The sequence below is a fragment of the Tachysurus vachellii genome, chromosome 15 (assembly GCF_030014155.1).
Source record: "Tachysurus vachellii isolate PV-2020 chromosome 15, HZAU_Pvac_v1, whole genome shotgun sequence".
In the NCBI taxonomy this organism is placed as follows: Eukaryota; Metazoa; Chordata; class Actinopteri; order Siluriformes; family Bagridae; genus Tachysurus; species Tachysurus vachellii.
In genome coordinates, this window is record NC_083474.1 from 9,933,419 (window position 1) to 9,960,299 (window position 26,881).

The 26,881-nt window shown below is 37.3% G+C and overlaps 1 protein-coding gene across 4 annotated transcripts in view; it reads left to right on the forward strand.

Annotated features, from left to right (window-relative positions):
- sez6b (seizure related 6 homolog b) overlaps positions 1 to 26,881 on the forward strand; it is a 157,330-nt gene that overhangs the window by 83,768 nt on the left and 46,681 nt on the right. For all 4 annotated transcript variants that reach the window (XM_060887733.1, XM_060887732.1, XM_060887734.1 and 1 more), the window contains exon 4: positions 20,675 to 20,864. In XM_060887733.1, coding sequence (XP_060743716.1) covers positions 20,675 to 20,864 — 190 coding nt within the window. The remainder of the gene's footprint in view (positions 1 to 20,674; positions 20,865 to 26,881) is intronic.

Genomic DNA, 26,881 nt, shown 5'->3' on the forward strand with positions numbered 1-26,881 from the left:
GTATGAAATGGAGTGAAAATTAAATGTCATTAATTCTTATAATCTTTCTTCTCACATGTATTTTCTACAATCTAACTTCAGTTCACGACCTCACCATCTGTGTCACCAATTCCCTTTGTCTCCAGAATGTGCGTCCGCACGTCTCAAAGTTTGCTTAAAGGTGCGCACGTTCTCCTGTTTTTTATAGATCACAATCTTTGCGTGGGAACTAGCGTATGTACGTTTCCAGCCCCGTTTTGTGCGTACGCACGCTTTATAAATGAGACCCCTGGTAACCTGAGACAATATATAAATACCTCTCTCCTCCACTCCTCCTTCCCTGCAATTATTCTGAGTGACTGATATGTAAGGAAGCTACAGGGCTCCCCCTTAATTAATTACTTATAGATTATCTGTCCTTGCCTTTTGTTTGTTTATGGTATTTTTAATGGCATCCTGTTAAACTGTCTCTCAAGTGACTCTTAACTAAATTAAAGCAGCCACTTTCTCTTGCTGATAGACAAAAATGATGTTTCGTTCAGACAGTCTCGGACAGCGCTTTGCATTCTCGATGCTGCTCAGTGCCTCATTCATCTCTTTGGTCACGTCAGGGTCTTTAAGACCCTGTTAAGCATTCCTCTGATCTGGCAGCCTTTCTGAAGGCTGTGTAGGCTCCGTTCTGAGCTTTGAGTTTGGAGGAGCTGCTGATCTGCTATGGATCGTAAAGAAAGTTTAAGTGGATTTAAACTATATCTGTCATTCAGGACTTAGAAGATAGAAGGTGATTTGTTCCTCTAAATGATTAAGTATTGAAGGCTTTTTTTTCCTCCCACACATTTTTCATCATCAGAACTGAGATTCGTTGTGAATCGATGTTTGTGTTAATGAGTGCTCATTTTCACTTGAGGTGAAGGTCAAATATTTTCCATTCAGCACATCTCTTTGGTAGGAAGTAATAATGTTTATGTTACAGAATAAATACATTTCAAAATAAAAATAGTCAAAAAAATGGAATTTAATAATTAAAATAAAACAAAATGGAATTTTAAAAATAAATAGACAAAATATATAATAATATACAAATATTTTAAACAATGTTTAAAAATATTTTCAGTGTATTATTTTTTTAAATATATAAAATAATTATCAGAATGCTTCCCTAACTGATCGAACACAGCCCATGAATGCTTTGTGAATTTTTCTGTTCTAGGGTTTACCAGTATTATGCTGGTAACAATTGAAAAGTGAAAACTCGCACGTGCTCTTGCAATATTATTAATTTCAGAGGCTTTCAAATGTATTATGTATTCTCTTTCACCTTACAAAAATCAAAATAAACTTAGAAGAAGAATTAAGTGGTATACTAAAAAACTCTGCAAGTCTTTAAAAAGATCTATGTTGTTTTCTGAAGCTGTGAGTGACACTTAAGTATTGATTGAGGGTCAATATTCTCAGCTGCTCTGGATTGAGTGGTCTGCTATACAGTTCAATTAAATATAGTTATATCTCCAGCCTCTATCACTGCAGATAGCATGTGATGCAATCATAGGAATGTTTTTGACATGGACGTGAACAGGCGGCTCATAACTTTGGTTTATAGATGCTGGTCAGCTGTCAGATGGTGGGTTTTTTGCTAAAATTATGATTTGCACAAAAATATTTGGGTTTGATGCGAAAACTAAGCTCACTGATTTATGGGACATAAATTCTTTCTCATCTGAGATCATTTTGTAGGAATTCTAAAGAGTGACATTGATTTAACTGAATCTTAAATAAACTAATTTTAATGAATTTTACAACTGCTAAACCTGCCCCAAATACTACAAAATACCCCTCTGTTAGAACTAGTATTTTATTTTACCTGTCCTATCTGCCAGAGGTGGTAAATATCACTTGGGTAACAAATGCCACCTCCACATCCAATGGCAATACACTGTAGTAGCCAGAATGAATGTGGGCCAGAGTGGTGATGTGATGACTTGTGTAAAGGGGATGTGGGAGCCTAGTGGTTAAGGTGTTAGACTACCAATTGGAAGGCCAAGAGTTTGAATCCCAGGTTCATCAAGGTGCCCCTTAGTTGTAAAAATTTAAACAAAAAAAAAAAGGAAGTCTGCTAAATGCCAGACGTGTAATGTAAAGCTGTGCTGCTCTTATGATTGATTACATTTTCTGTCACAACATTGACTGATTAGACCAGCAGGTGGTAGTGTCTTAGAACTGGTTAGAATTTGAGGTCCTGATAAGCCAGTCTTGATATTTTCTCCACTCACTGTGAGTCAGGGTCTGTAAGCAGCACTGGGAGGACAACAGGCACTAGACAAGGGCAGATACTACCTAAATATTAAAGATTATGATGCAGTTTCAACACAAATCACTCATTAGGGTGGTAGGATCTGTAGCTTCAGAGATCTTTATCAATAGAAGACCAGAGTTCTCTGAAGCTGTTGGTGGTACAGGATTCCACAGGCAGGGGGAGTAAGGTTCTTGAAGGACGTCAGAGGAGGTGCTTCGGATTCCATTGTTTGTAGGAGGTTTTTGCTGACAGGTGCTTTAAAGCACATGTGACGTGCAGGTAGCAGGTTGAGGCCCCAGACTTATAGTTTGCTGTTTCACATAAGATTTACAACCTTGTATTTGTGATTAATGGCTGGTTCTCGGAGTATAGTTTTCATTTCCATTTTATATTCAGTCAGGAGAACGTTAAATGCTATGACTCAGCAGCAACTTTCATGTCTTTACTACCATTGTTTTAATGGGTTTTATTTACATAGTCTGGGTCAAGTCATTAGTCATCTTAAATCATTTGGTGCATTCCTGCAACAGGGCAATGTTGATCTGTTTTACCCCACATGCAGTTTTCATAGATCATACTGATCAGAACTGCGTCTCGATAACCAAATCCTCTGGATTTTCATCTTTACACAGAACTCACACATAATCCTAGAGATAAAGAAGGCAAAAACAAAGCTTTCTTAATTGTCTTTCACAGCTTTTTGGCTTACTGCTGCCCTCTGTTCTGACACTATAATGGAGTCTGCACAAGAACCACAGTTTTTATACAAGAGCTCTAATAAGTAAATGCACTGAACTTCTAATTCTCTACTAATGTCATCCCTTCCTGACTGGTACATTTAGTTTAAGAGTGGAGCTTAATCTTTCAGAGATTTTAAGACTCAACGCAGTATGAACTATAACAGGCTGGGAAGGATTTAGGCTAAACTCATTTGAATATGAGCACAGTAGCAGAGGAGTGAAACGGGGTTATATTAGTGGCCAGGTCCCCACTGAAGCCTTTTTAAAGCTACAAAAGCAAACCTTTAACAAGCAGGTTAATGTGGAGATGTTCGTGAAATAAGTACCCTCAGTCACAAGAACAACTTTCTTCTTTTAAAGCTTAACTGATCATTTTTCACACCTCCATATCATGACATGACAGATGATTAGAATAGAGGTTAAATCTTTACTTCCTGTCAAACTCCTCTACTTAGCTTACTAAGCAGGTAAAAGCAGGCTGTTTTATTTGTAATATCTTCTCAGTGTCTGTGTGTTTATATATTCAATTTCTATCAATTGTTTTTTTCTGTTTTTTTTTTTTTTTTTTTTAGAATTTCCATATACTTGTTAATGATAATTCTTTCTTGTTCTCAGCCATCAATTCTATCAATTGCATTTTCTTTATTTATTGTATTTAAACTAAAATCCATGGTAATTTATTTAGACAGTAGTGCCAGCCTAAGGGCAGTTTGCCTACAAATCCTAATGGCTCTTAATACACTAAAGTCAAAATAATTAAGAAAAAAATACATGAGCTCATGCAAAATAGTATGGTATGAGCGCTAACTCAGCCCTAACCCTACTGTAGCTTTCTGTTTGAAAGACAATGTCGAAGTTATGCCTGGTCAGTTCAAGTGATTAATTTTTTACTTTTAAAGACTTACTAACTTACATTTAAGTACACTTACGTTTATTTGTGTTTTACATTTCAGTCAAGTATAATTTGGAGTAGCTACTTCTGTTTTTAATTGAGTGAGCAAAGCTACAGTCAAACTGCTAATGGCTACTCAGCTACTCTTTGCCCTGACACTCTGTCTCTAACATTATCAAATACATATTTTGTCCCTAAGTATTTTGAAATTTGATATATAATATTTTTGACCAAGCAAAATATTAAACCTGTTTAAATCTAAATGTTTTTAATATTCTTTCTGGAAGTTCCAAATCCAAGGCAGTGCAAGCTTTAGATCTCATTTTAATTGTTTCTCTTGTCACAGGATCTTCTCAGCTCCACAGCTCATGTGTGATGGTGTGAACAATGTATTGTGACAGCAAAGGCTACTGTTCTACTCACTAAAGTCTTTTTATTAATCAGGCAGGCTTCTAGCATTAACATTAGGGTTATATGCACTGCTTAGTTCTCAAAGGCAATCTACATGTCTCATAAACCTCTTTGGTGCTCACTGCTAATCTAAATCATCGAGGACACTCCAGGGGCACTGTATGAAACTTTACTGTCTTAGCTTAGGATCGTAATAATCCAGGTTAAACCATTTTAAACGAGATAATATAGAGATGAGATCAGGGTTGTTTATTAATCTGAAAGTACTTCATGATCAATAATAATTTAAATCAGATACACAGGATTAGTATTTGGGCTGATGCACTGGAAAAGATGATTGCACCATTAAGTTATGTGAACATATTTCTTTTCTTTAACCCCAGTTGTCATGACAGGTTTTGGAGAGTGAACTCTAGTTTGTAGGTTTTCATTCATCATTCATTCATCTTCTACCGCTTATCTGAACTACCTCGGGTCACGGGGAGCCTGTCACGAGGCGTCATCGGGCATCAAGGCAGGATACACCCTGGACGGCGTGCCAACCCATCGCAGGGCACACACACACTCATTCACTCACGCAATCACACACTAGGGACAATTTTCCAGAGATGCCAATCAACCTACCATGCATGTCTTTGGACTGAGGGAGGAAACCGGAATACCCGGAGGAAACCCCCGAGGCACGGGGAGAACATGCAAACTCCACACACACAAGGTGGAGGCGGGAATCGAACCCCGACCCTGGAGGTGTGAAGCGAACGAGCTAACTGTTTGTAGGTTTTCAATAATTAAAACCTAAAGTAATCCATTGTCTCGACTACTTGTGAGCTGAAACAAATCTTATCCTCAAATTGAGATTACTAACATTTATAAGGCTGTAGGTGAACTTTGTTTTCTAAGTTTAACCATCCTGAAATGTCTTACAGCGTACCTGTGAAAAATGGTGGGTCTGATATTGGAGAAAAAGAATACGTTTAATATAGTCATGCAACAAAAAGAAAGAATGTTCACATATAAAGAAACTTGATATTTTAGAATTTATTATTTCAAGAGAAATCATGTGAAGGAGTTTAACTGAATATAAAAACCTTATTTGTTTTCCTGTGTTTTATAAGCATTGTATAACCTTTAAAGAAATAATGGTTTAATTGGGTAATTGGTTTTCACTTCCATGATTAGTAGGTATTAGAAATGTGGTGTCATGCCATTTCTAGTTGTGATGTAATAGTAATGATTAATCCTAAAAAAAACTCTAATAATATATAAATATTGTTGCCCATTTAATTGAATGTGTTATATTGACATTAAACATGGAATTAATATTAGATGGTGTTTTATAGCGGAGTCTTTAAATACTCAGATGAAACTAGACTTTCAAATGCTGTACCTTTATATGTGGTTGAGAACTGTATGAATTCAGAAAAACCTGTGGTTGTCAATATAATATATAGTTTTTTTTTCTCAGACTGCCACAATTACATGGCTGAGTTTTCAGGAGGATGCTTATAAGAGGTTCCTTAAAAATAAATGAGGTAGGTTTAATAGACATTTTGAAAATTGCTTACTTCATATAGAAAGCAGTAAAGTGAAATTACTCGTTTGAGTCTCATTTTATCATTTAACGAATCTTAGTATTTTGTAGACTATGAGGTATGGAAGCAGCAGCAGCATATTTAGTCTGTTTAGTAAATGCTATTAAAAGTCCCATTATGGCTATTAGGGGATACACTTTAAAACAAATTACAATAAAAGACTTTTATCTAATCTGATTTGTTTTATTTCTTGTATAATGTTAAACAATACGTATATTATTATTAACATAAAAGCATTTCACAATTTATAAGTTGTGTTTAAAGGCTATTTGGTGTAAACTACAGTATAATCAGTATTTCCTTACCCAGTAAAGTGCTATCTGGCAATAGTAACTCTATCTTGCTCTTTAATGGTAGATTTATTTGACTGAGGGCGGAAACTGTGTTTTTTCAGCTCAACTTCTAATCTGATTGGTTTTATTGAATGGCTCTAATCTCTATAAGAGTATGCATTTGGGAAGCTTGGCTTTGCTCCATGCCAGCTCCTCTTGTACTTCAGTGCCCTGGCAAAGCTTTCTGTACAAGTGGGTAGAGCTCCCCTCAGACTGGGTCATGTCTCACCAGAGGAAGAAGAGAGAGTGGAGCCCATTATGCCCTCTCAGGTTCTTCTCCCCAGCCCTTTTTTTGTTGTACCTTTTTGTGAAGGGATTTCAAGTTTTGTAGTGTGGCTGAGGCAAGGCTTTTAGATGTGGAGAGTGCAGTGCTGCACTTTAGAAGGCTTTCAGCTATAGGTGTGTGTGTGTGTGTGTGTGCTTGTGTGTTATTTTCTATTGGGAGAGGGAGGTGAATTGGCCAGCTATCAGCTCTTTGCAGCCCTCTTGGCTGCCTTTGATTGGTTTCTGCAGTGAGACCTCTAGCCCCTTTCTTCTGGCCTCTAACTCCAAAGGTCATCTTCTGCTAAGAGTTCAGCCTCTGCTCTTTGGTCATATTCAGGCAGAATTGTTCACAATACATTCATGAATTCATAAGCAAACAAAGAAAAGAACAAACCTAGGAATCATTAAAATAAAGAGAGAATTTAGAACAGAGATGGATATTGAATAAATGTGAATGAAAGGAATGAAAGAATAAAAGTATTCATTACCAAGTAATATGTATTTATTATCAAGACTCCAAGGAGTGTCTTAGATGTCGATAAAATAGAACTGAATGACTGAATTTCTCCCCGTATTGCATGAACAAGATATATCTGCATCTACTCCTTCTTATCTCTTTCTGCATTTAATGATTAATGTTAACGTATCAGACACTTTATATTTGACCAGATTTTGATAAGCAAGCTTTACTTCAGAGAGATATTAACAGGATGACATGATGCCTACTGAACATAAGCCCTTTTATACAACTGTAAAAATACATTCATCAACGCGTATTCCAGTAATCATCAGGTGTCGCAATGACATTAATTTTATTAATGGCTTTCATTAATTTTGAGTTTGAAATTCATATAGCAAAGTTATTGACATAAGGCCCTTATTGCACTTTTACACCATTTATGATTTGTACATCTGGTGTTTCATAGCCACTTAGTGATGATGTGTTATAGATTGTTAAATAAGGTTTAAATTAGAAAGCTTTAGAAAAACATTTGGAAAAACTTCCAAAACAAGCATTTATCTTTCAAACAAATATTATTCCCAAGAAAACCTGATTAAACAGTAATGTTACACTCTACCAACCAGAGTTTTGTGGAATCATTAAAATCTATAACAATGCCATAACACCAAAATGACAGTTATGTACATTGTCTCTGAGAATAAAGTTTTAGTGTTTTCCATCATTAATATTATGTAACCTACCAATACATTGAGCTACAAAGTCAGTTGAAGATATTGCTGTTATAATAAGCTCTACTCTTCTGAGAAGGCTTTCCGCTAGATTTTCGAGTGTGGCTGTGGGGATCACGTGGGGTTCATACAGCCACAGGAGCATAAGTGAGGTCATGGCACTGATGTGAGGTGGTGATGTCTAGAGTGCAGTCAGTGTTTCAATTCATAACAATGCTGTTCAGTGGGGTTAAGTTCAAGGCACTTTGCAGTACTTTTCATATCATCATTGACGTTGCATTGGGTACAGGGGCATTGTCATGCTGTAACAGGTTTGGGCCTTTTAGTTCCAGTGATTAAATTAACATATAATCACATCACATACAATTTCTATGTAACTGAAGGTTGCATTTATAGCCTTTGTTCTATAAATGAGTGAAGGTCAGCCAGAGGGGTTTCTATTTGATTGTTTCTTTGCTGAATAGTAATAGCAAAGTTGTCACCTTGTGACCTCACAACATTCGAAAAGTCCCTGATTTTAAGCAATCTAGAACAAAAGGTAAAGTAAAAATAGAACAGAACCTTATGTTAATAAAACATCTGCATCATTTGTTGTCATTTTAGCCCGAACTCAAACGGCTGAAGCCTGTTTTATGAGTGTTTAGATTTGTTTGGATTAATGGACTGTCAGATGGCTATGTGTAAGAGTCATCATTTCTAACCAGACACTTGGTCTTGATCTATAGTGCTTCCTGTTGAACTTTGAACACACAACATATTCTCTTTTTAATCATTATTCCAAGTGCATGGCAGACCCAATTATTTACACTACCGATAATCTATATTTTTCTTATCACAGTCTAGCCCTTGTTTTCAATTTTCTGAGCATTTTTCAGACATGTTGCCTTAAACCAATTTCTGCAGCAGGGTGTTGGGGATTTTGGTGGTAATGAAAAAAGAGACCAGGGTGAGGTGAATGTTAAAATGAGATAAGTGTCAGCATGAAGAGCGTGAGAATGCTCTAACAGTGGGGAATCTGCTACCATTCTCTCCCCAAGCCTTTATTCTACTCCACGCAGAGTTTGGCAGTAAAGCATTTGTATGCTGATGAAGTGCGGGACACAAGTACATGTATGTGTTAAGTGTATGAGGAGCCATTAACTGGAACTTCTGAATGTTCAGTCGACTGTAAAGCCGGTTTAGTGTGTTGTCGAACTAGGTGTGTTCGGTATGCATTCAAAAATTCCATCTTTCTTGTGTTTTCTCAATATTTCAATTGGAGGTTTGTTTTTCTGCAGTCTTCTTAAACACTACATAGGACTGGATCTTTTGCGTTCTCCAGCCCCCTCTGCATGTTTCTGACCAAGGCTGGAGTGACCTTGTAGGGAACATCAGTATTCACCACACCTTCTCTCTGTGGATTATTCAGGTGCTGAAATAGAAGAAGGAATAATGAGGGCGGCTTTGTACTAGGTGACATGTTGTTCAATCTCTCTGCCCGAGAGCAGAGTTAATCTCGCCACTTCTCTTTATCACATGGCTGGCTCCAGGCCATGCAGCTCTTTTGTGTGAAAAGCCATGCAAATGACAAGTGCAGAACTTGTCATGTAATTTGAAGCACAATAGCAGAAGGGTTTGGTGAATGCGGAAGAAATCTCCTTTTTTATTTTCCTCCCCACAGTAACGTATGTGAAGGACAGAAGTGATGGAGATAAAGGATATCAGCCTCTGCCTGCAGATTTTAGGTTGGATGTCAGTCAGCTGGGCATGGCATTGTCTTGCCAGATGGCATATATCTTCTCATTTGCTCTTATCCTCCATTTACTCCACTCTTGTGTGTTTTTTTTTCTTGTGTCATTTATGTGTAGCACTTTTGACACTTTGCTCTTTTCCGGGTGTGATTAATCTCCTGGTTATTAACTTTATGTTTAAAGTAAAGTTCACATAATTCTGATTTCACAGTGTTTAACACACATACAGACACATTATGCCAATAGCAAGAACATGCTTTATGGGTATTTTTTACAAAACCATATACTGTAAGGCAGTCCAACTGCATATATATATATATATGCATATATATTTCTCCATATAGACATGAACAATAGAGACAAACCAGCAGTGAGGCTCTATGTGAAACATGCTAACTGACTTTCCCAGCACATAGTATAACAGAATTAATACTGAAACAACATAACACAAACTAAATAAATACACAATCTATAAAACAAATTAATTATAATATAATAGGGTATAACAATGCACTGTCACTGTGGGTTTAGATGTTTCCAACAACTTCTAAATTCAGGATACACAATTTTCAATATGCAAGCTCGGGTGTCATTACATACATCATCAGTTTGTGACGTAGCAGACATAACAAAATGACACAGAGCTTAAAGAAATAGACAAAACACTCATAACAAACATATACTAATAAAAGTCTGACACTTGGCTCAGTTTTTTTTGTCAGTTTGAAATAAAATTGTTTAAGGCTGTCTCTTCCAGCTGACACTCTCACTCTCAATAAAAGGTTTGTCATGTTTCTGTGCAAGTGTTCATCATTTCAAGCCTCATTTTCTGGGTCCGACTCAGAGACCTTTTTCATTAAGCTAACCTCACTGCCAGTGACTTTAGTAGATGATTTTTAATATCCTGACCCGTAATATGTCTTCCACTCATCTTTCATGACTCCTGTTTGCTTTAACCACAGATTTAAATCTATCTGAGTGTTGGCTGAACACATGCTTTAATAGAAAAGATTAGGCATGAGGATAATCTGACCTTTTGTACAAAGCAGCTAACATGATCAATATCACACCTTTACTGGTATTTAAATAGGGGACTTAGAAATAGTGCCGAATCCTGAATATTAAACATATTTCAAGAATTTGAACATTGACCCGTTTTGTTTTAAATACTTTAAAAGGAAAATATGAATTTATCTCAGAATTTTGGAGCTCAATGTGTGTGTCAATGTGTCTGTATATGTATTTTGTTCATTGTTTTTTTTTTCTATAGAAAGATAAAAGGATAGAAAGAACAAATCTAACACAAAGGATACAGTTCTGTATCCATACCTGTTGTAGGAAGATGGGCTTCAGTAGCACATAATTATGCATAATATTGTAACGACCTATATCTCTTATTGTATTATTGTTTTTTTTTTTTTTTGGAAAAACAGACTGACACTGTCAGTGACTATAAATGACAATTCTGTTTCAAATCGATCTTGCTTTGGAAGGAATTTATATGAAAGCAGATCTCAGAACAAAACGGACATTTAATCTTTAGCTAGTTGGGAAAATATCATTAATTATCATGTTGGCTTTCAAGTTTACCGCACCGCATCCCAGAAATCTGACTCATTTTTACAGCTGGAAAAGGTCATCAATATTTAGCCAGTCACATAATTTTATGTTTTCATAAAAGGAAAGACTTGTAATTCACTATCTCCAAATCCATGAATAGAATATAATCACCCACCAATGGAACTGATGCCAATAAAGTGGAATTGATGCTTAATTTACTGTTATTTAATTCAAAATGGGTTATTAATTAATGCAAATTACTCAAATTACTCCTCTGGGAGCCTCCTGGTGGTCAAGCAGCAGGAGCTAAACCCGCGCTCTCATTGCTGCTGTTCGGGTTTGATTCCTGGGCAGGGAGCTAATGCAGCCACTGAAGAGATAACTCTCAGTGCCGGTTCCAAGATTAAGTGGGAGGCATCAGGAAGGGCATCCGGCATAAAACCTGTGCCAAATCTCATATGCAGACCAGATGATCTGGACATGGAAAAATACCTGGAAATAAATTTCAGTACTTGAAATTCAGTACTTCAATGTTTGTGATTGAAAAGAATTTCCGCTGAAACACTGCATTATGCTGGTTAGCGTGGTTTGTTTTCTCTGCCCCCCCCCTCTTTCTCACAAACTCACACAGCAAATCTATCTCCATCTGCACTGACTATGATCCAGATGTGCACTGTAGAACAGGTGTTACCAGTGCATCATTTCCTCTGTCTCTTAATCACAGGCTATAATTAGGAGTGCGAGTGCAGTTCTGCCCACTTTCACCCACCTGCCCACCCCCTCCACCCCACCCACGTCCAGAAATGAAACACACTAATTAGAGGAGATTTCCTTCCTTCCTCTCCTTCTCTCGTCCTCTATTTCTCGAGTGGAGTGCGGCCAAGGGAGCAGATGAGCCTATCGCAGCGGGGAGTAGAGGAAGAAGAAAAGAGAGAGAAAGATTGTTTGAGCTGTTCCATGGAGAGCTCCAGGGTTTTAAATTCTTATGCCATAAAGGAAGAGAGGAAGAGATCAGCTTCCACAATAAGACTAAGATTTACATAAGAGAGCTCACTGAAAACCATCTGCGCATTTCATATAAGCACTGAGAGTCAAGCATCTTTAAACACAGCACCTTTAAAGGTTAACCATAATAAGCCTCCTAAAAACATAGTTAATCCTTTGCACATCAGAAAACACAGTGGCCATTGTTTCAAATCATTTCATGGTGTGTGTGTGATCTTTGCTGCAGGAACCTGTGACTTACAGAACTAATTGATCAAGTTCTTGATCCAGTGTGTTGTACTATCAGCAGTTGTGTCATCACTAAATTAGTGATACACAACTCCTCCATATTTCATTACGATTATGATTATGTGTGTTTTTTTTAACTAAGAGGAAAGTCTCTTATGAGTGCATCAAGACTTGTATCACGTACTGTAGAACCTCTGATACGAACAAGATTAAAAATTAATTAGACTCTATATATGGGCACTTTAATCAAAATGTAACACAAGGAACCAGCTAAAATTTGCCTATTGCAAAACAGTTTCAAGAAAAGCAATTTGGACAGACAAAGAGACAAGACAACATGTACCTTACTACAAATTGTATATACAGTGATTTCATCTTCAGATAGATATAAATATATAAAATAAAATATAATATATAGCTATCATTATGGCGGAACGCTACAGTATGTATAAACAACTGGTGAAGAAATTAAAAAAAGTTTTAGAAATGAATTTCCAATTGTTGAATTCTCTGCATAACTGTGCTCACAACAAAACAATTGAACACATTTTAATAGAACGTAAAGGAATTTATTTTGTATAAAAGTTGGGAATAGGATTAAAGAATAAAATTTTTGGAGGTTACGCAGTTATGTATGAAATTTTATTCTTTAATCCTATTCCCAACTTTTATACAAAATAAATTGGAATAGTTGAGTTTATAGGATTTAGGAAATAGGAAAAAATAGGATATAGGAAAAACCTCCAACTTTTTGGAGGTTACGCAGTTATGTATGAAATTTTCAGTGGTGTACCAGGAAATTTGCGTCAGTTAATTCTAAAATATGGAACACAAGATGCAAAATGGTAATCAGTTATTGTAACATAAATGATCAACCACTGGAAAAACCTGGAACTGATTACAATTTTTAAATTATGCATTACGGATTACTATTATTATTTTTATTTGTGCGTGTGTGTGTTTTTAAAGTTAAAATTTATTTTAGATGTTCCACTAATATTGATAAAGCTAATGTAATAATATACTGCTAATAAAATCTGTATATAAGTGAAATTTGTAAACAATGTCAATATATATGCTTCTGAAAAGGAATAATAATAATAATAATAATAATATATTCTAAAATATAAAATATTTTCAATAGAGTTTGATTAAAAAGAAAAAACTACTCTCCTACAGTATGTGTACATCCTGAAAAAGTCCTATTAATCCTGTTTAAATTTATAACTTGTGTATATTATAGGGACCTGGATTACATTGAGCATTTAGATATCATTCTCCTAAAAGCATGTTCATATTTCAGTTTATATACAAAACTCTAGGGGTGGATAAACATAATAAAGATTAGTTAAGTACTTTTTTATAGGCAGTAGAATGATTTGTAAAGCTGAACAGCTCAGTGACTTAAAGCTTTCCACACTCATAGGATTCCACCATTGCTACAAGTACATTTGTGAAATTTCTGCCCTGTTAGTTCTGTCCTGGTCAACTGTAAGTGAAATGGAAATGTTAGCCATGAAGCAGTAGATCACACAAACTCACAGAGCGAGGCCACGTATGCTGAAGCAAGTAATGCGTAAAATTTGCTGGCCCTCTGTTGTATCACTCACTAAAGAGTTTCAGTCTGTCCCTGGAAGCAGGATCACCGCCAGAACCGTGTGTTGGGAGTTTCACGGTTTTCATGGCTGAGCAGATACACACAAGCCGAAGATGTGCAATGCCAGGCATCAGCTGAAGTAGTGTGAAGTGTGCTGCCACTGGACTCTGCAGCAGGAGAAACTGGAGGGATGAATCACACTGAAGTGAAACACGCTACCCGGCAGGCTGCTGGGAAAAAGTGGGTTTGGAGAATGCCAGAAAAATATCTACCAGCGTACAGAGTGCCAACAGTGAAGTGTGGTGGAAAAGGGTTTTACAGTGTGGGCGGTCTTTCAGGGTTTGGGTTAGACTACATGTATTTATTTCTAGTGATGTTAGTGAGTAATGTTAACGCTGCTGTGTATGAAAACATTTAAGATAATTGTATGCTTCTACATTTGTGGAAACAGGTCCATAAAGACATAGTTTGATTTGTTTTTGTGGGGGAACTCCAATATATTGAACAGGACCCTGATCTTAACCTCAGTGAACACCTTTAGGATTATTTGGAATATTGATGATGACCCAGGCCTTTTCATCCTTCCCACCCAACAGCATTGACTTACCTCACAAACTCTCTTTTGACTAAATTGCACAATTTCCCAAAGACACACTACAAAAACTTGGGTCGGTGGTTGGGGGCCCACAACTAATGCCCACAACTCTGAAATAAGTTTTCCAACAAGCTTATATAGGTGTGATGTTCAGGTGTCCAAATACTTTTGATTTTTCACTATAAACTGAAGAAATTTGGGTTTGAGAAAAAAATTGAATATGAGATGATAGATCAGAATTACAGTTTTCATTATCAGATATTAATATTTATGTAGAACCTTTTGTTCACCTATTGCTGGAACCCATGCATTTTTTAAGTGATGAAAAATATTTTAACACGTGACTGAAAGGTGTTTCTTGTTGCCGAGGTATAACCTGTAGATTGATTATATATATTAATGTGTATGTATTGTGTATATTGATGTGTATGTGTTTGATGTAGCCATTTACCCTGTTCTTATTAAAGTCTTCTTGTGGTTGTGATTGTACAACTGAGTATTCTTTGGGTGTATGTTTCCTGTGTTTGGATGGTTTGTCCTGTCCCAGATAAGCTCGTTATCTTTGGCATGTCAGTCCTGTTTACTGTCTTTCCTGCTAGAAAGACTGCTGCTTGACATCTCTGACCATTTTTGTTCCCGTGTTGCTTCTGCCATTATTTTTTCTCACTTTCTTTCTGTCTCTCTCTCTCCACTGCTCTCTTCCTTTCTTCTCTATTTCTGTTGTTTGCTCCTCTTGTCTCAGGATGTCTGTCCCTGTAGATTTCCCATGTTGGTTTATTATCTTGTGTTGAACAACTGTAGTTTATTTATCATGAGGTGAGAGGGGAAGGAGTGGGTAAGTGTCAGCTCTCCAGTGGGAGGAAGTCAAGATCACAAAGCTCTTTTTTCTCTCATCGCTCCTGCTCCGGGGCTTTCTGCTAATGTGTTAATGTTAATGTGACACAGCACGCATCTCCAGATTAATTAACCATCCTCCTGCAGTCAGCGCACTAATATATTCAGAGTGTGTGAGTTTTTTTTTTGATAATGATAGGTGAGTCTTACGGTATCTTCTGCTTGTACATTCATCTTGATTGTCTTACAAATATAACCATATTTCATTGAGCCTTTGTTTTATATGAGAATTTACATTTACAGCATTTAGCAGACACTCTTATCCAGAGTGACTTACATTTTTTTTTCAGTTTATACACCTGAGCAATTGAGGGTTAAGGGCCTTGCTCAGGGGCCCTGCAGTGGCCACTTGGTGGACCTGGGATTCGAACCAGTGACCTTCCAATCAGTAGTTGAACACCTTAACCACTGAGCTACCACATCCCTATTATTTGAATTGTTTGATATTATTCGAACAGATGCAGACGTTGTCAAAACGGAACATTTGCATTCTTCTTTTTCCATGTGACCCACTATAAAAAGCACATTAGTGTTAATCAGGCACCAAAAAAAACAACAAATATTTATTTGAAACTTTTTTTCATAACCGCATTATATAATGCAGTATCACAGGTTCACTGAAACTGGAAGTCTATGTTTCAGCAACAGCCTGATTCTTGTTCCTGAATTGGAACCGCTTGACGTTCTGCCGTCGTCTTCCGTTGTAGCCCACCTGCCTCAGAGTTACCATGTTGTGTGCTCTGATAGGGTTTTCTGATCGCCACCTTTGTAATGAGTCGATATTGGAGTATCAGTTTTTATTGACCTCTAAAATCAAAGCTCAGTCAAGGATTTTTCAATCTGCAGAAATGTTGCTCACGGAATATTTAGTTGTTTTTTCATCATTCTATGAAAACTGTGTACATACTGTGATGCCTGATAATCCCTGGGGCACTGACATCACATTTCTTTTCCCATTCTGATAATTGATATGAAAATGAACTGAAGTTCTTGACCTGAACCTCTGAGATATTATTCATCGTGCTGGTGGATTATAGCAAAAAAAAAATGATCAGCGGAATAGATGATTCTAATAAACTGGACAGTGAGTGCATATACCTATTATGTGAAAATATTATGGCTTGCTACAGTATGTGCAACTAAGTGTTGCTGGGATGTGGTAGCTCAGTGGTTAAGGTGTTGGGCTACTGATCAGAAGGTCATGGGTTCAAACCCCAGGTCCACCAAGCTGCCACTGCTGGGCCCCTGAGCAAGGCCCTTAACCCTCAGTTGCTCAGATGTAAGTCACTCTGGATAAGGGTAAATGCCGTCAGTGTAACTGCTATATATATTATGCAGGACGCAGAATATGATTATTTCAGGTTGCAGTTTTGTTCACATTTTAGAAAGCTAGCTTTGGCTAAGCTGTGTCACAGAGTGCCTGCTTTCTCAGTGATGCTCACCTCCATCATCCTGGCCACTAGCCGCTAGTTTGAAACTGAACGGTCTATATATTTTTGAACACTTTCCTACATCTCAAAGCAAGTTTTTATGTGCAGTATATATTTATTTTTTATTTTTCTTCTATTTTGTCATGCTTTTTTAACACACAATAACTGAACATATTCTGAGCTGTAGTGATGATAAGTATGATGATCTGAATATCAAACTGTTAGATTTAAAAAAAAATTATTTCTTATTATATTATTAAATGTTCTTCTTAAAATGTTTAGTCGGTTGTACACTTTTATTAACATTTGCAGGTCAATTTCTGTTGGATACAAGTTGCTTTGCAAACAACCCATGGTATATTTGGTTGAGAAACACCAGTATGAAAAATATGAGTAAAAACTTTCCACTGTGTGAAACCTTAACAGAATGAAGTATAAAAAAAATGGGAGCAGAAGTTCCATGCTTTTAGAGAAAAACAGTTCATCGGCGTCAGGTGTCATATAAACACTACAAACGATTCACTACTCATCTGAGCAGCTTCTTTATTATTCAGAGATTGAAGAAACTGCTCAGATGAGTGAACCAGTGTTAATGTATTCATCGATAGAGACTTCAAAGCACCTTTGTACGTCACTCTGGATAAAGGCGTCTGCCAAATGCCATAAATGTAAATGTAAATTCTTAAAAAGAGGTTCCTTGGGGTTTTATACTGTATAGAACCCTGTGGTTCTGTTGTTGGCCAGTAAAACCTTTTCCCAAAAAATAGTTATTGAAAACCTTTGGAGAACAAAGAACTTTTTATATTAACATGGTTCTATAATTTAAAAAAAAGGTGAAATCGGTGCAAATTACATTTTGGGAATTCAATCTATATGTAGATAACTATAAGATGTATTGAAATGACATGCTTATGAATGACAGTTTTTGAAAAGCTCAGATAGCATATTAAATTTGTGAAATAATTCCAACTGAAATTATAGAAACATTTATATAAGAGTCTACTGGACTCCTTTCTGAAGAAACTGTTCGGATGAGTAGTAAAACTTTTCAGTCTAACTAGAAAGAAGTCCCGCTGGCATGACATGAAGCTTAACAGACACATTTAAATACGAGAGTGGAGTTTTACTGGTATCAAAATTCTACACAATGTTTTCACTCACTCACTCATTTTCTACCGCTTATCCGAACTACCTCGGGTCTCGGGGAGCCTGTGCTTATCTCAGGCGTCATCGGGCATCAAGGCAGGATACACCCTGGACGGAGTGCCAACCCATCGCAGGGCATCTACACAATGTTATTTTGCTAAAATAAATGTATACTGTCTTTTAAATTTGTTGTATTTTCTTCTCTAAAGGTTATAGAAATAATAATTACAACCCAATGATTGGGCTCTTGGGTCACTGAACTGTTCAAAATATTTCTATATTAAGATTTTGGGGTTTCATATTTGAAGCGTGACACAACCGTTGTAGTTTGTAAAGCTTTTAAAGAACACTCAACATCTGACATGATTCAAGTGAACCTAGTATCCTGGCTTTGGTATAATTAAAGAATTTCTAACTTCAAGGCTGTTTTGGAGAATCTGTGAGATGACAGTTTAATATTGTTTAATTATAAAGTAAGCATGGCAAATAAAAGCCCCTGTATATAAGCAATACGGTACATCAGTAACTCTCTTTTCCCCCGCTTCTCTTCATGCTGGCTGATTCCCTGTGGACAGACTATACGAGCAGGAATAATTGATTTGAGATTAGATTTCCCTCCTTCTAATCCTGTTAGCTGTGTTTGGCACTAAAGGAAATGGACGTTTCCATCAGCTCTAACCTGTCATGCCTTTATAACCACATGTTTGCATGCCAGCATCGGCATCTGTCTGACAAGTCGTGTTTGTACAATGGATTATCCGTGTGGGGAAGGCAGTTGGGCCAAATGCCAACTGAAATTGGATTACCGCATGCAGTATTTTGGATAGATTTTATTATGCCAAGGCTTTTAGTGTAATGTGATTACTTTGTAATGCACGTGTTTTATAGACCACACTAAGACTTTATTAAGTGTGAATAAATTCTTGAGTACCTGTTGATGTTAAAGGAGCTGACATCGTACTGTGTTTTGCTTTTATTAACCATAATAAACCTCAAATTACAGTGTTTAATTAACCTGTAACATATACATTTATGAATTTGAGCATGTAATCTTTCTGACTTTAATGCTAAAGATGAACAATCTGAATGTAGCATGTGTAGCAAAGGTGCAGCGGAGGTGTATTCCTATCTGAATTAATTACACATCTCTAACCCGAGAGTGATGCGTGTGCTCGTAGGTGTCGGGCTTCATTAACTTGTCCTGCTATTCGTATGAAGTTTGACTCTATGGGTCATTTCTATTTAGCAGAATCTGATTCTCATTATGTTTGGAGAGTAGAGGCCACGCGAGGCCTTCTTGGCTAGCTTATATAAACTCTGCAATGTTTCACTCACACAGTTGAATTCATCATGCCAGGTTTGTTTGGTAGACTTAACCTCAATGATACACACTTGCCGCAGTTTCTGTGCTGCACAACACTAATCTCCCTCAGCTGGGACACTGACTCACAAGGTTGTTTACTGTGTGAAAGAGAAGACACGCGAGAATGCGCAGACAGGTGATTGTCACTCGCTCGCCATTCCTGGGTAATTAATGGGCAGGTTTGGCAGAGATGTGGCCCAACAGTGGATAAAGATGCAACAGGAATGCAGCAAACATGCCACTGATGCTCCGTCTCAGTCCATGGCGCTGAATCTGCTAAAGGCGTTGTCTGGGTTGTCTGCTATAATGATGTGTGGGAGAGCAATCTTATGGGTTTGCTGTGTGCTAAAGTACACAATCTGGCTCCATGAAGCCACAATATGGTTGCAACGTGTCAGAAATTATGGTGAAGTTTACCGAACCTGTGAGTGTTTTCGAAAACAATGCAAAGGAACCCCAATTTTAGAACCACTATGGCACAGATGTTAATCCCCAGATTTATACATGCATATTATAATAGACAATAAAAGAGGTATTTAACAGTACTGTGGAATGGAGGACAGATGGAGAGACACTGCAGGAGAAAGAGCAGGGAAAATTTTCATGCAAAGCTAGCAGCCGCTAATTTAGAAAAGGTCTCTGGGATCTTTAAAATGTCACATAAAAATGTCACATTAACAGGTTTTTTATGCTTTCAGCCAATGGGAGACTTCTGATCATGGCATATTTGCATATTCATAAAAGTAATGGCTTCAGTTAACAGCAGACCAAAATGAAGCTTAATGTAACCTGTATGTTTAAGAGGGTAGAAAATTCAAAAGAGCTACCGAGGTACTGAGAGCAGATTATTTGAAGTCACTGCAGACGTTGCTTGTGTTACTCAGAGTAACTTGTTAAGTGACAGATATATAACAACAGAGCGTGACTGCTTTGCTCCAGCTGGGGTTGCAGTATGACCAGAAGTGATTGAGGTAAAAATATCTTTCCCAGCATCAAAAACAGCAACAGTAAACAATACCACTGCAGCTCTGTCAGTGTGCACAAGAAATAATTATGACATTGAGCTGTCAATGGAAAAATTCTTGAAGAAAATACAAAAAAAAAAAAAAAAAAGTTTGTTCACAATAATAATGGGCATTTTTTTTTCTGAATTCATGATGCTGATAAAAAATGCAGAATAAAGGACCAAGAAAAATATGACTGCATTCCCTAGACATTATAAGTAATTTCTAAGTAACTAGTGTCATGACGATATGATTTAGATAAACATAATCTCACTAGAATTGTACTCAGTGTACGTAACAGGTGTCAGAATACAAATGGAATTAAACAAGACAGAGTGTATGAAGACAAACAAATCAATGAGTAACAGGATATGGATGGAGAAAAGACTGTCATATTCACACACTCTTTTTATCTCCATATCATTTAGGTGATAAACGTGAGTTTGGCTGAAGGGGACTCTGTGAGGTTTGAGGATCTGGGAGGCCACAAACCATCAGTGTTGGCGAATGAGTCCATCCTGATGAAGGGCTTGGTGGTGCGCAGCTACAGCAACCAGATCTCCGTCCACTTCCACAGCCGGCGACCCTGCCACGGATCCTTCCTGTTACTCTACCAAGGTAAGTGCTCCCATGCAGCAGCTGCCCAATCACTGTGTGTGTGTGTGTGTGTGTGAGAGAGAGAGAGAGAGAGAGAGAGAGAGAGACTGGCACTGTGCCCAGCCAGAGCTTGAGACAAAACCTGCTTATGAGGCTACGCTTGCTGATTAGATTGGTGAGCATGATTATGTGTCTGGGAAAAAGGGGCTCTCAATCATTACTTTCCATTACGAGAGGCTCTCTGTGCAACGAAGGGGAAAATACTTCTTGTTATCACTTGTCAGCATAATATGCTTATGTTAGCCTGAAAATGACAACGGCTGTCAATAGGCTGCCATATAATTACACTGGAGTAGGGCTCAGATGATATTCCCTGCTAATAGTCCTTTAACAGAGATAGGTGACAGATCAGGAAAAAGGTTATTGCGCTCTCGCTACATTGGCAAGTTTTCTTTCTCATTTTGCAGAGGTGCTGGAAAAAAGAAAATTACTTTGTGCGTAGACAAATCCCTTTTGTTTCTGTGAACTAATGAACTGTGGCAGGTTAGCAGTGGGGTAATACAATTTCACAGGCTGCTAACATGGCTGTTGGATAAGAGAACCATTTTCCTCATTTTCTGTCTCTGTGTCTTTTCCCCGTCTCCTTCTTTCTGTGTGTGTGGTGTGTGTGTGTGTGTGTGTGTGTATTGGGGAGGAGGGTAGAGTGGAGGTAATCAACTGTGTGTATTTCCCAGAGAGTGTATCCTGCCCAGCTTAACAGGGAAGGTTTTCATGCTTTTATTAAGCTCACTGCAATCATCCAAAGGCTTTGCCGAGCTCCATCTATAATGATTTGATACCAAACATCCAATTACCACCCGTCCTCCTCATATGCTCCAACAAGCATGCTGGGTAGAGCTGCACAGGTGAGAATAACTAATATTGCAGCAGTAATTACATTTCTCATCGTACTGTGGTGAAAAAATAGTGAGAAACATGCCTCTATAAAAGAATATCTCTTGAACAGTACGTTCACAAAACAATCATCTGATATTTGTGTATAATTTAGAGAGGTAGAGGAAATGACTACTTGTTATTGTCTTTAGAAAAATTGGCACTGCTGATGAAACACTATATATTTACTGTATATGAGAATGGAAACTCCAGCCTCAGTCTTATACTTAAACAGACTATGTAGGAATGTTGATAAGGGCATTATTTGGCCTCCTGTTATATATGATATATATAGTTAAAGATGTTTCATAAGTCCATCCATAGTCTGGCGCCTGGCGCTCCACTGGACACCCCATCTGTCCTCCACACCTGCACGGTTGGCAGTAGCCTGCAGGATTTGACAGATGAGAGCTCCTCTAAATAGCAGCTTGCATCAGGAGGCAAGCACATTAAAGATTAAGGCCGCTCAATAATTCACATGACAATGAAAGCGCACCGTCGCCCCTCCTATCAGGTAGCATTAAAGGTTAAATGCAAACAAGGCAGGATTGATGAACTGGGTTCAGAAGGAGAGAGAAGTGATTTTACAAATAATTATCAACAACAATTCTCCAGAGTTTACTGACAGCTCAAATGCTAAATGAGATATAAAGATTTCTCTTACTTCACTGGGAACACTTATTCCAACGTAGATACATTCAACAAATTAAAACCTGCTTCAGTACTAATGTCTGTCTAGAATTATTTGAGTATTGGGCATCATCATGAGCTTTAAGTACCCATCAGTGCAGTTAATTCATTAGTTGCTATAGCAGTCAGGCAGCTAATCACTTAGACTTCTCTCAAGTCGGATCTCTAAAGTCGGATTTATTTCCTAAATCTGTTTTTTTTTTTTTTCTTTGACTGCTATGTGGGGGGCACTGTGACTTAGTGGTTAGCACGTTCGCCTCACACCTCCAGGGTTGGGGGTTCGATTCCCGCCTCCACCTTGTGTGTGTGGAGTTTGCATGTTCTCCCCGTGCCTCGGGGGTTTCCTCTGGGTACTCCGGTTTCCTCCCCCGGTCCAAAGACATGCATGGTAGGTTGATTGGCATCTCTGGAAAATTGTCCGTAGTGTGTGATTGCGTGAGTGAATGAGAGTGTGTGTGTGCCCTGCGATGGGTTGGCACCCCGTCCAGGGTGTATCCTGCCTTGATGCCCCATGACGCCTGTGATCCGAGAGAGTTCGGATAAGCGGTAGAAAATGAATGAGTGAATGAGAGTGAATGCTATGTTTGTGACAGAACTTGTATAATTTAATGGTAACTACTTGATTTTTTTGGTTTGGTGAATATTTCACGTTTGCTATTTTTGTTAGATTAGAAATGAATGACATGCTTTCATCACTGCCTCGCAGAATCTCCTAAGTGCACCACTTTCTGACTTCACTTGCAGTGCTCTGTGTGCTGGTTGTTTTGGTTATGCTGTAAACGGGAATCTACAGTATTACCCATCAGCCCTGGCGTGTCATACCACCTTGTTATACGTCTAATTGAGCGCTCACACATGTTCTGTGTTTCCGCTAATCAGGTCTTACATACCGTACGTTCTGGTTTCATTGTACCTCATGTCATGCATTTGTTGATGTTGTTTGAGTTTGTTGCTTTTGCCCACAGTAGTTTTACCCATTAGTCTGTATGTTTTTCTGTTATGTTTACAATGTTAGGTGTTACATTCACATGATAAAGCTGTCTGTCACCTCTGAAAATCCAAGACACTATTCTATTCATCTGTTTTGCAGTATTCATTATTTACATCACCTTACTTCAGCATAAATGACTTCATTATTTTAGGCACTAACTCACGTTCAATAGCTCTGAGCCTGGTGATGGTCACAGTGGATCCAGAGCTCATTTCAGAAAACCCGAGCATAAGGTGAAATTGAACCCTGAATGCACACACATTTATTTACAGCGATAAATGACATGATGATAAAAAATATAAAACCTAATTCAAGATTCTGTACCTAGGAGTCTCTATTTCTTCTGGCGTTAAACTCTAAGACTGAAGTGGCTCTTTGATGGCAAGAATTTATCCAGCGGTGAAGTTGATCAGATTTTTTTCTTTCTCTGCTTGCGGTATAGCTCTGAGAGATGAGCCTGTCTCCTCCTCTGAGTCTATTAGATGCTCTGATGCGACAGATCAGGCAACAAAGCAAAAGTTTACAGGGATTCAGTGAGAAATAAAGTGAAAGCTGAAATGATGTGGGTTTTTTAGATCACGCAGTACATTGTATAGACAGTTTGTGGATTACATTAGGGTCTGTGGGAATTGTGTCTAGGATTAGTTTATCCAGTAAGTGGGTTTGGTGGTTGTTTCTCAGAATCTGCTTTGGGCAGGAACACTTCCACACTCTGTAGAATTCTGCCTGCTGTTATTTTCTTATGAAGACGTTATACATGATGGCTTCATGTGTTGTGTATATTATTGCACGGTTTGCTTATGTATTGTCTGAGTATGTGTACAGGATACTGTGGTTAATGAATTAATGAATGAATGGAGATTTACAGTACGTTTAAGAATATCAGCTTTATCTCCAATGTATTATTAAATATAAAATATTTTTAGTTTTCTCAGCAATGCTCAAAAATCAGCTCTGAGCAAATTGGATTATTCAGCAATAATGAGCTTGCTTGAATTATTAGCTTTTATTAGCAATTACAAAACGCCTGAAAACAAATTGAATTTAAATCAGTGAACATTATATGAAAGCTAAACAGGCATTTAAAACATATTATGCTTTCAGAGCTTTGATTTGAAATTGCAGTGGTGGAATAATAAATGTACAGTAAATTAGAATGGCCATATGTTATTTCTTTTATTTTCCTTCCTTGTGATCTCAAGGTACGTTTTCTCTGTATTATTGGACTTACGGCACATGCTATACTTTAGGGCATGCTTTAACAGAAATTAGCTGTACAGCAGTAGAGTTATTGCTTTATAGCCCTATGGTCAAAACCCCTAAAGGTTTGATCTTGAGCTTAGTTGACTGTGTGGTGTTTTCCTCTAATTTCTTCTTTGGAATCCATAAAGTACATCTATATATCGATCTGTCTATCTATCTAACCATAGAGACAAACTAGTGGCAGTGAAATTGAGCACCTGTTCTGCATCAGTATAATGTTCACTGCAGTTATAGTTGCACGTTTATGAGTCACTAACTCACTGACTAACATGACAAAAATGAGATAGTAGGTTTTGAGATCAGAAGAAAAAAAATAATTCATGGCATTTCTGGGCTTCTTATGGGTGAAATTTCACAGATGGTATCATCACCATGTCACAGCTATATGGTCCTTGGTTCAATCCAGTGTTTAGTCATATGTTCCTCCCAAAACCATGCCATGAAATGAACTGGTGTCTCATAAAGGATGCCGTTGCACCCTGCACTGTGTGCTTCTTGGATTGGCCCTGATTCCACTACAACCTGCTTCTTCATTGTTTCCCCTTAATTACTTTGTCTGTTACTATAAACCGAGAAAATGTTTTATGATATTAACCATAATCAAAGGGCTGCTCTGACCCTCATCTATCATTCTGTTCTTTATGTCATTTAAACATACAGTACATAGAAGAAGTCACTGATCAAATAGAAGACGGACGTGAGCGTTGTAGAATTTTATATGTTTGAGCGTCTCATCTCATTTCTCATTCATACCGCTTTATCTCTCTCTTTCCACCCACGTCAACTTTGATTACTATTGAGCTTAAATTTTGTGCCTTTTCCTCTCTATATAATGTACATTTAAAGCAGCATTGTTAACATGTTGACCTAAATGAAGTGTGTAGGAGTTAAGCACAAATGTTTGCCATGCATGTTGTGTACGAGCTCATAAGGTCTCAACTATAGGTTTCAGTGATTTAACTGTTCTAGTATCTAGTACCTACATAAATCAGCTACAGGATAATGTTTATCGTTAAACGTGCTATATAAAAAAACAACTGAAACGAATCAAAATGTTCTATCTGATAGCAAATGTGTGCAAATGCTAATTCTTACATAATTCTTATATATTTTGTACAATATAAATGAATGAATTGTAAATAATGAACTGGGCCACAAAATTTCTAATTGTTATTATACTTATTTTGCAATATAACTTAAACAATGTTGAACCCACTGAGGTAACATGGTTAATGTTACTATTAAACTATTAAAATGACTTTAAGCACCCAGGAAAACTGTCATCTGAAACATCTGAGGTTTGTGTAGACACTTCCAGCATACAGCCAAATATTTACACAATATAATAAACGGAGCATGTAGAAGAATCATTATCTAAATGACGTGAGGTGTAGCGTTGTGTGGGGAAACATTAAATTAAAATAAGTTCTATATAATAGCTATCCTTCATAGTCGTGAAACCTCCGACTCTCAAGGGGAAGGGGAAGCTGATGCTGAAACTCCAAATGAGATGCGCATGATACTGTGTGATATGCAGTTTGATAGTGTCGCATGTTGGTATTGGCGGTGCAAATGTACAGTAAATATCTATTATGAAGTCAATTTAGCTCTGGAAATTTTGACATTAATTAGTAAAATGTAATCATTATATAATGAGGTAAAAATCCCAAATTTAATATTTATTAAGATAAGCATGCATTTTTTTTAATACTACGTTTATTGGGACTTCAAGGCTTAAGACATTTCTGTCTTGCTCATGATAGAACAGTAATATATTTTGCATCCTTACATGGTGATAAGCGCTGTGAAAATATCTGTGTAGTCAGGGCAACAGTGACAGTTTCCTGTTCATGTCATACAGATACATGTATTTCACTGAATCACTGAAAAAATCTCTTAATTTGAGATTAATCTATGTATAGAACATAGAAACTGAAGCAAATGAAAATGACTAATTGAATATAGACGTAACATTTCTAGATGTGAACTAAATTATTGTGCACTGTAGACAGAATAAAAATGTGTAGCTGCTCGGCTATATAAAGTAATGTTAATCATCAGTGCCAAACGTGACAGGAAACATTAAAAACGTTCTTAAGCTCAACCCATCGATAGGAAATCGAAAACAATTGAATTATTTTGTTGCCGCAAGCCTGAAAGA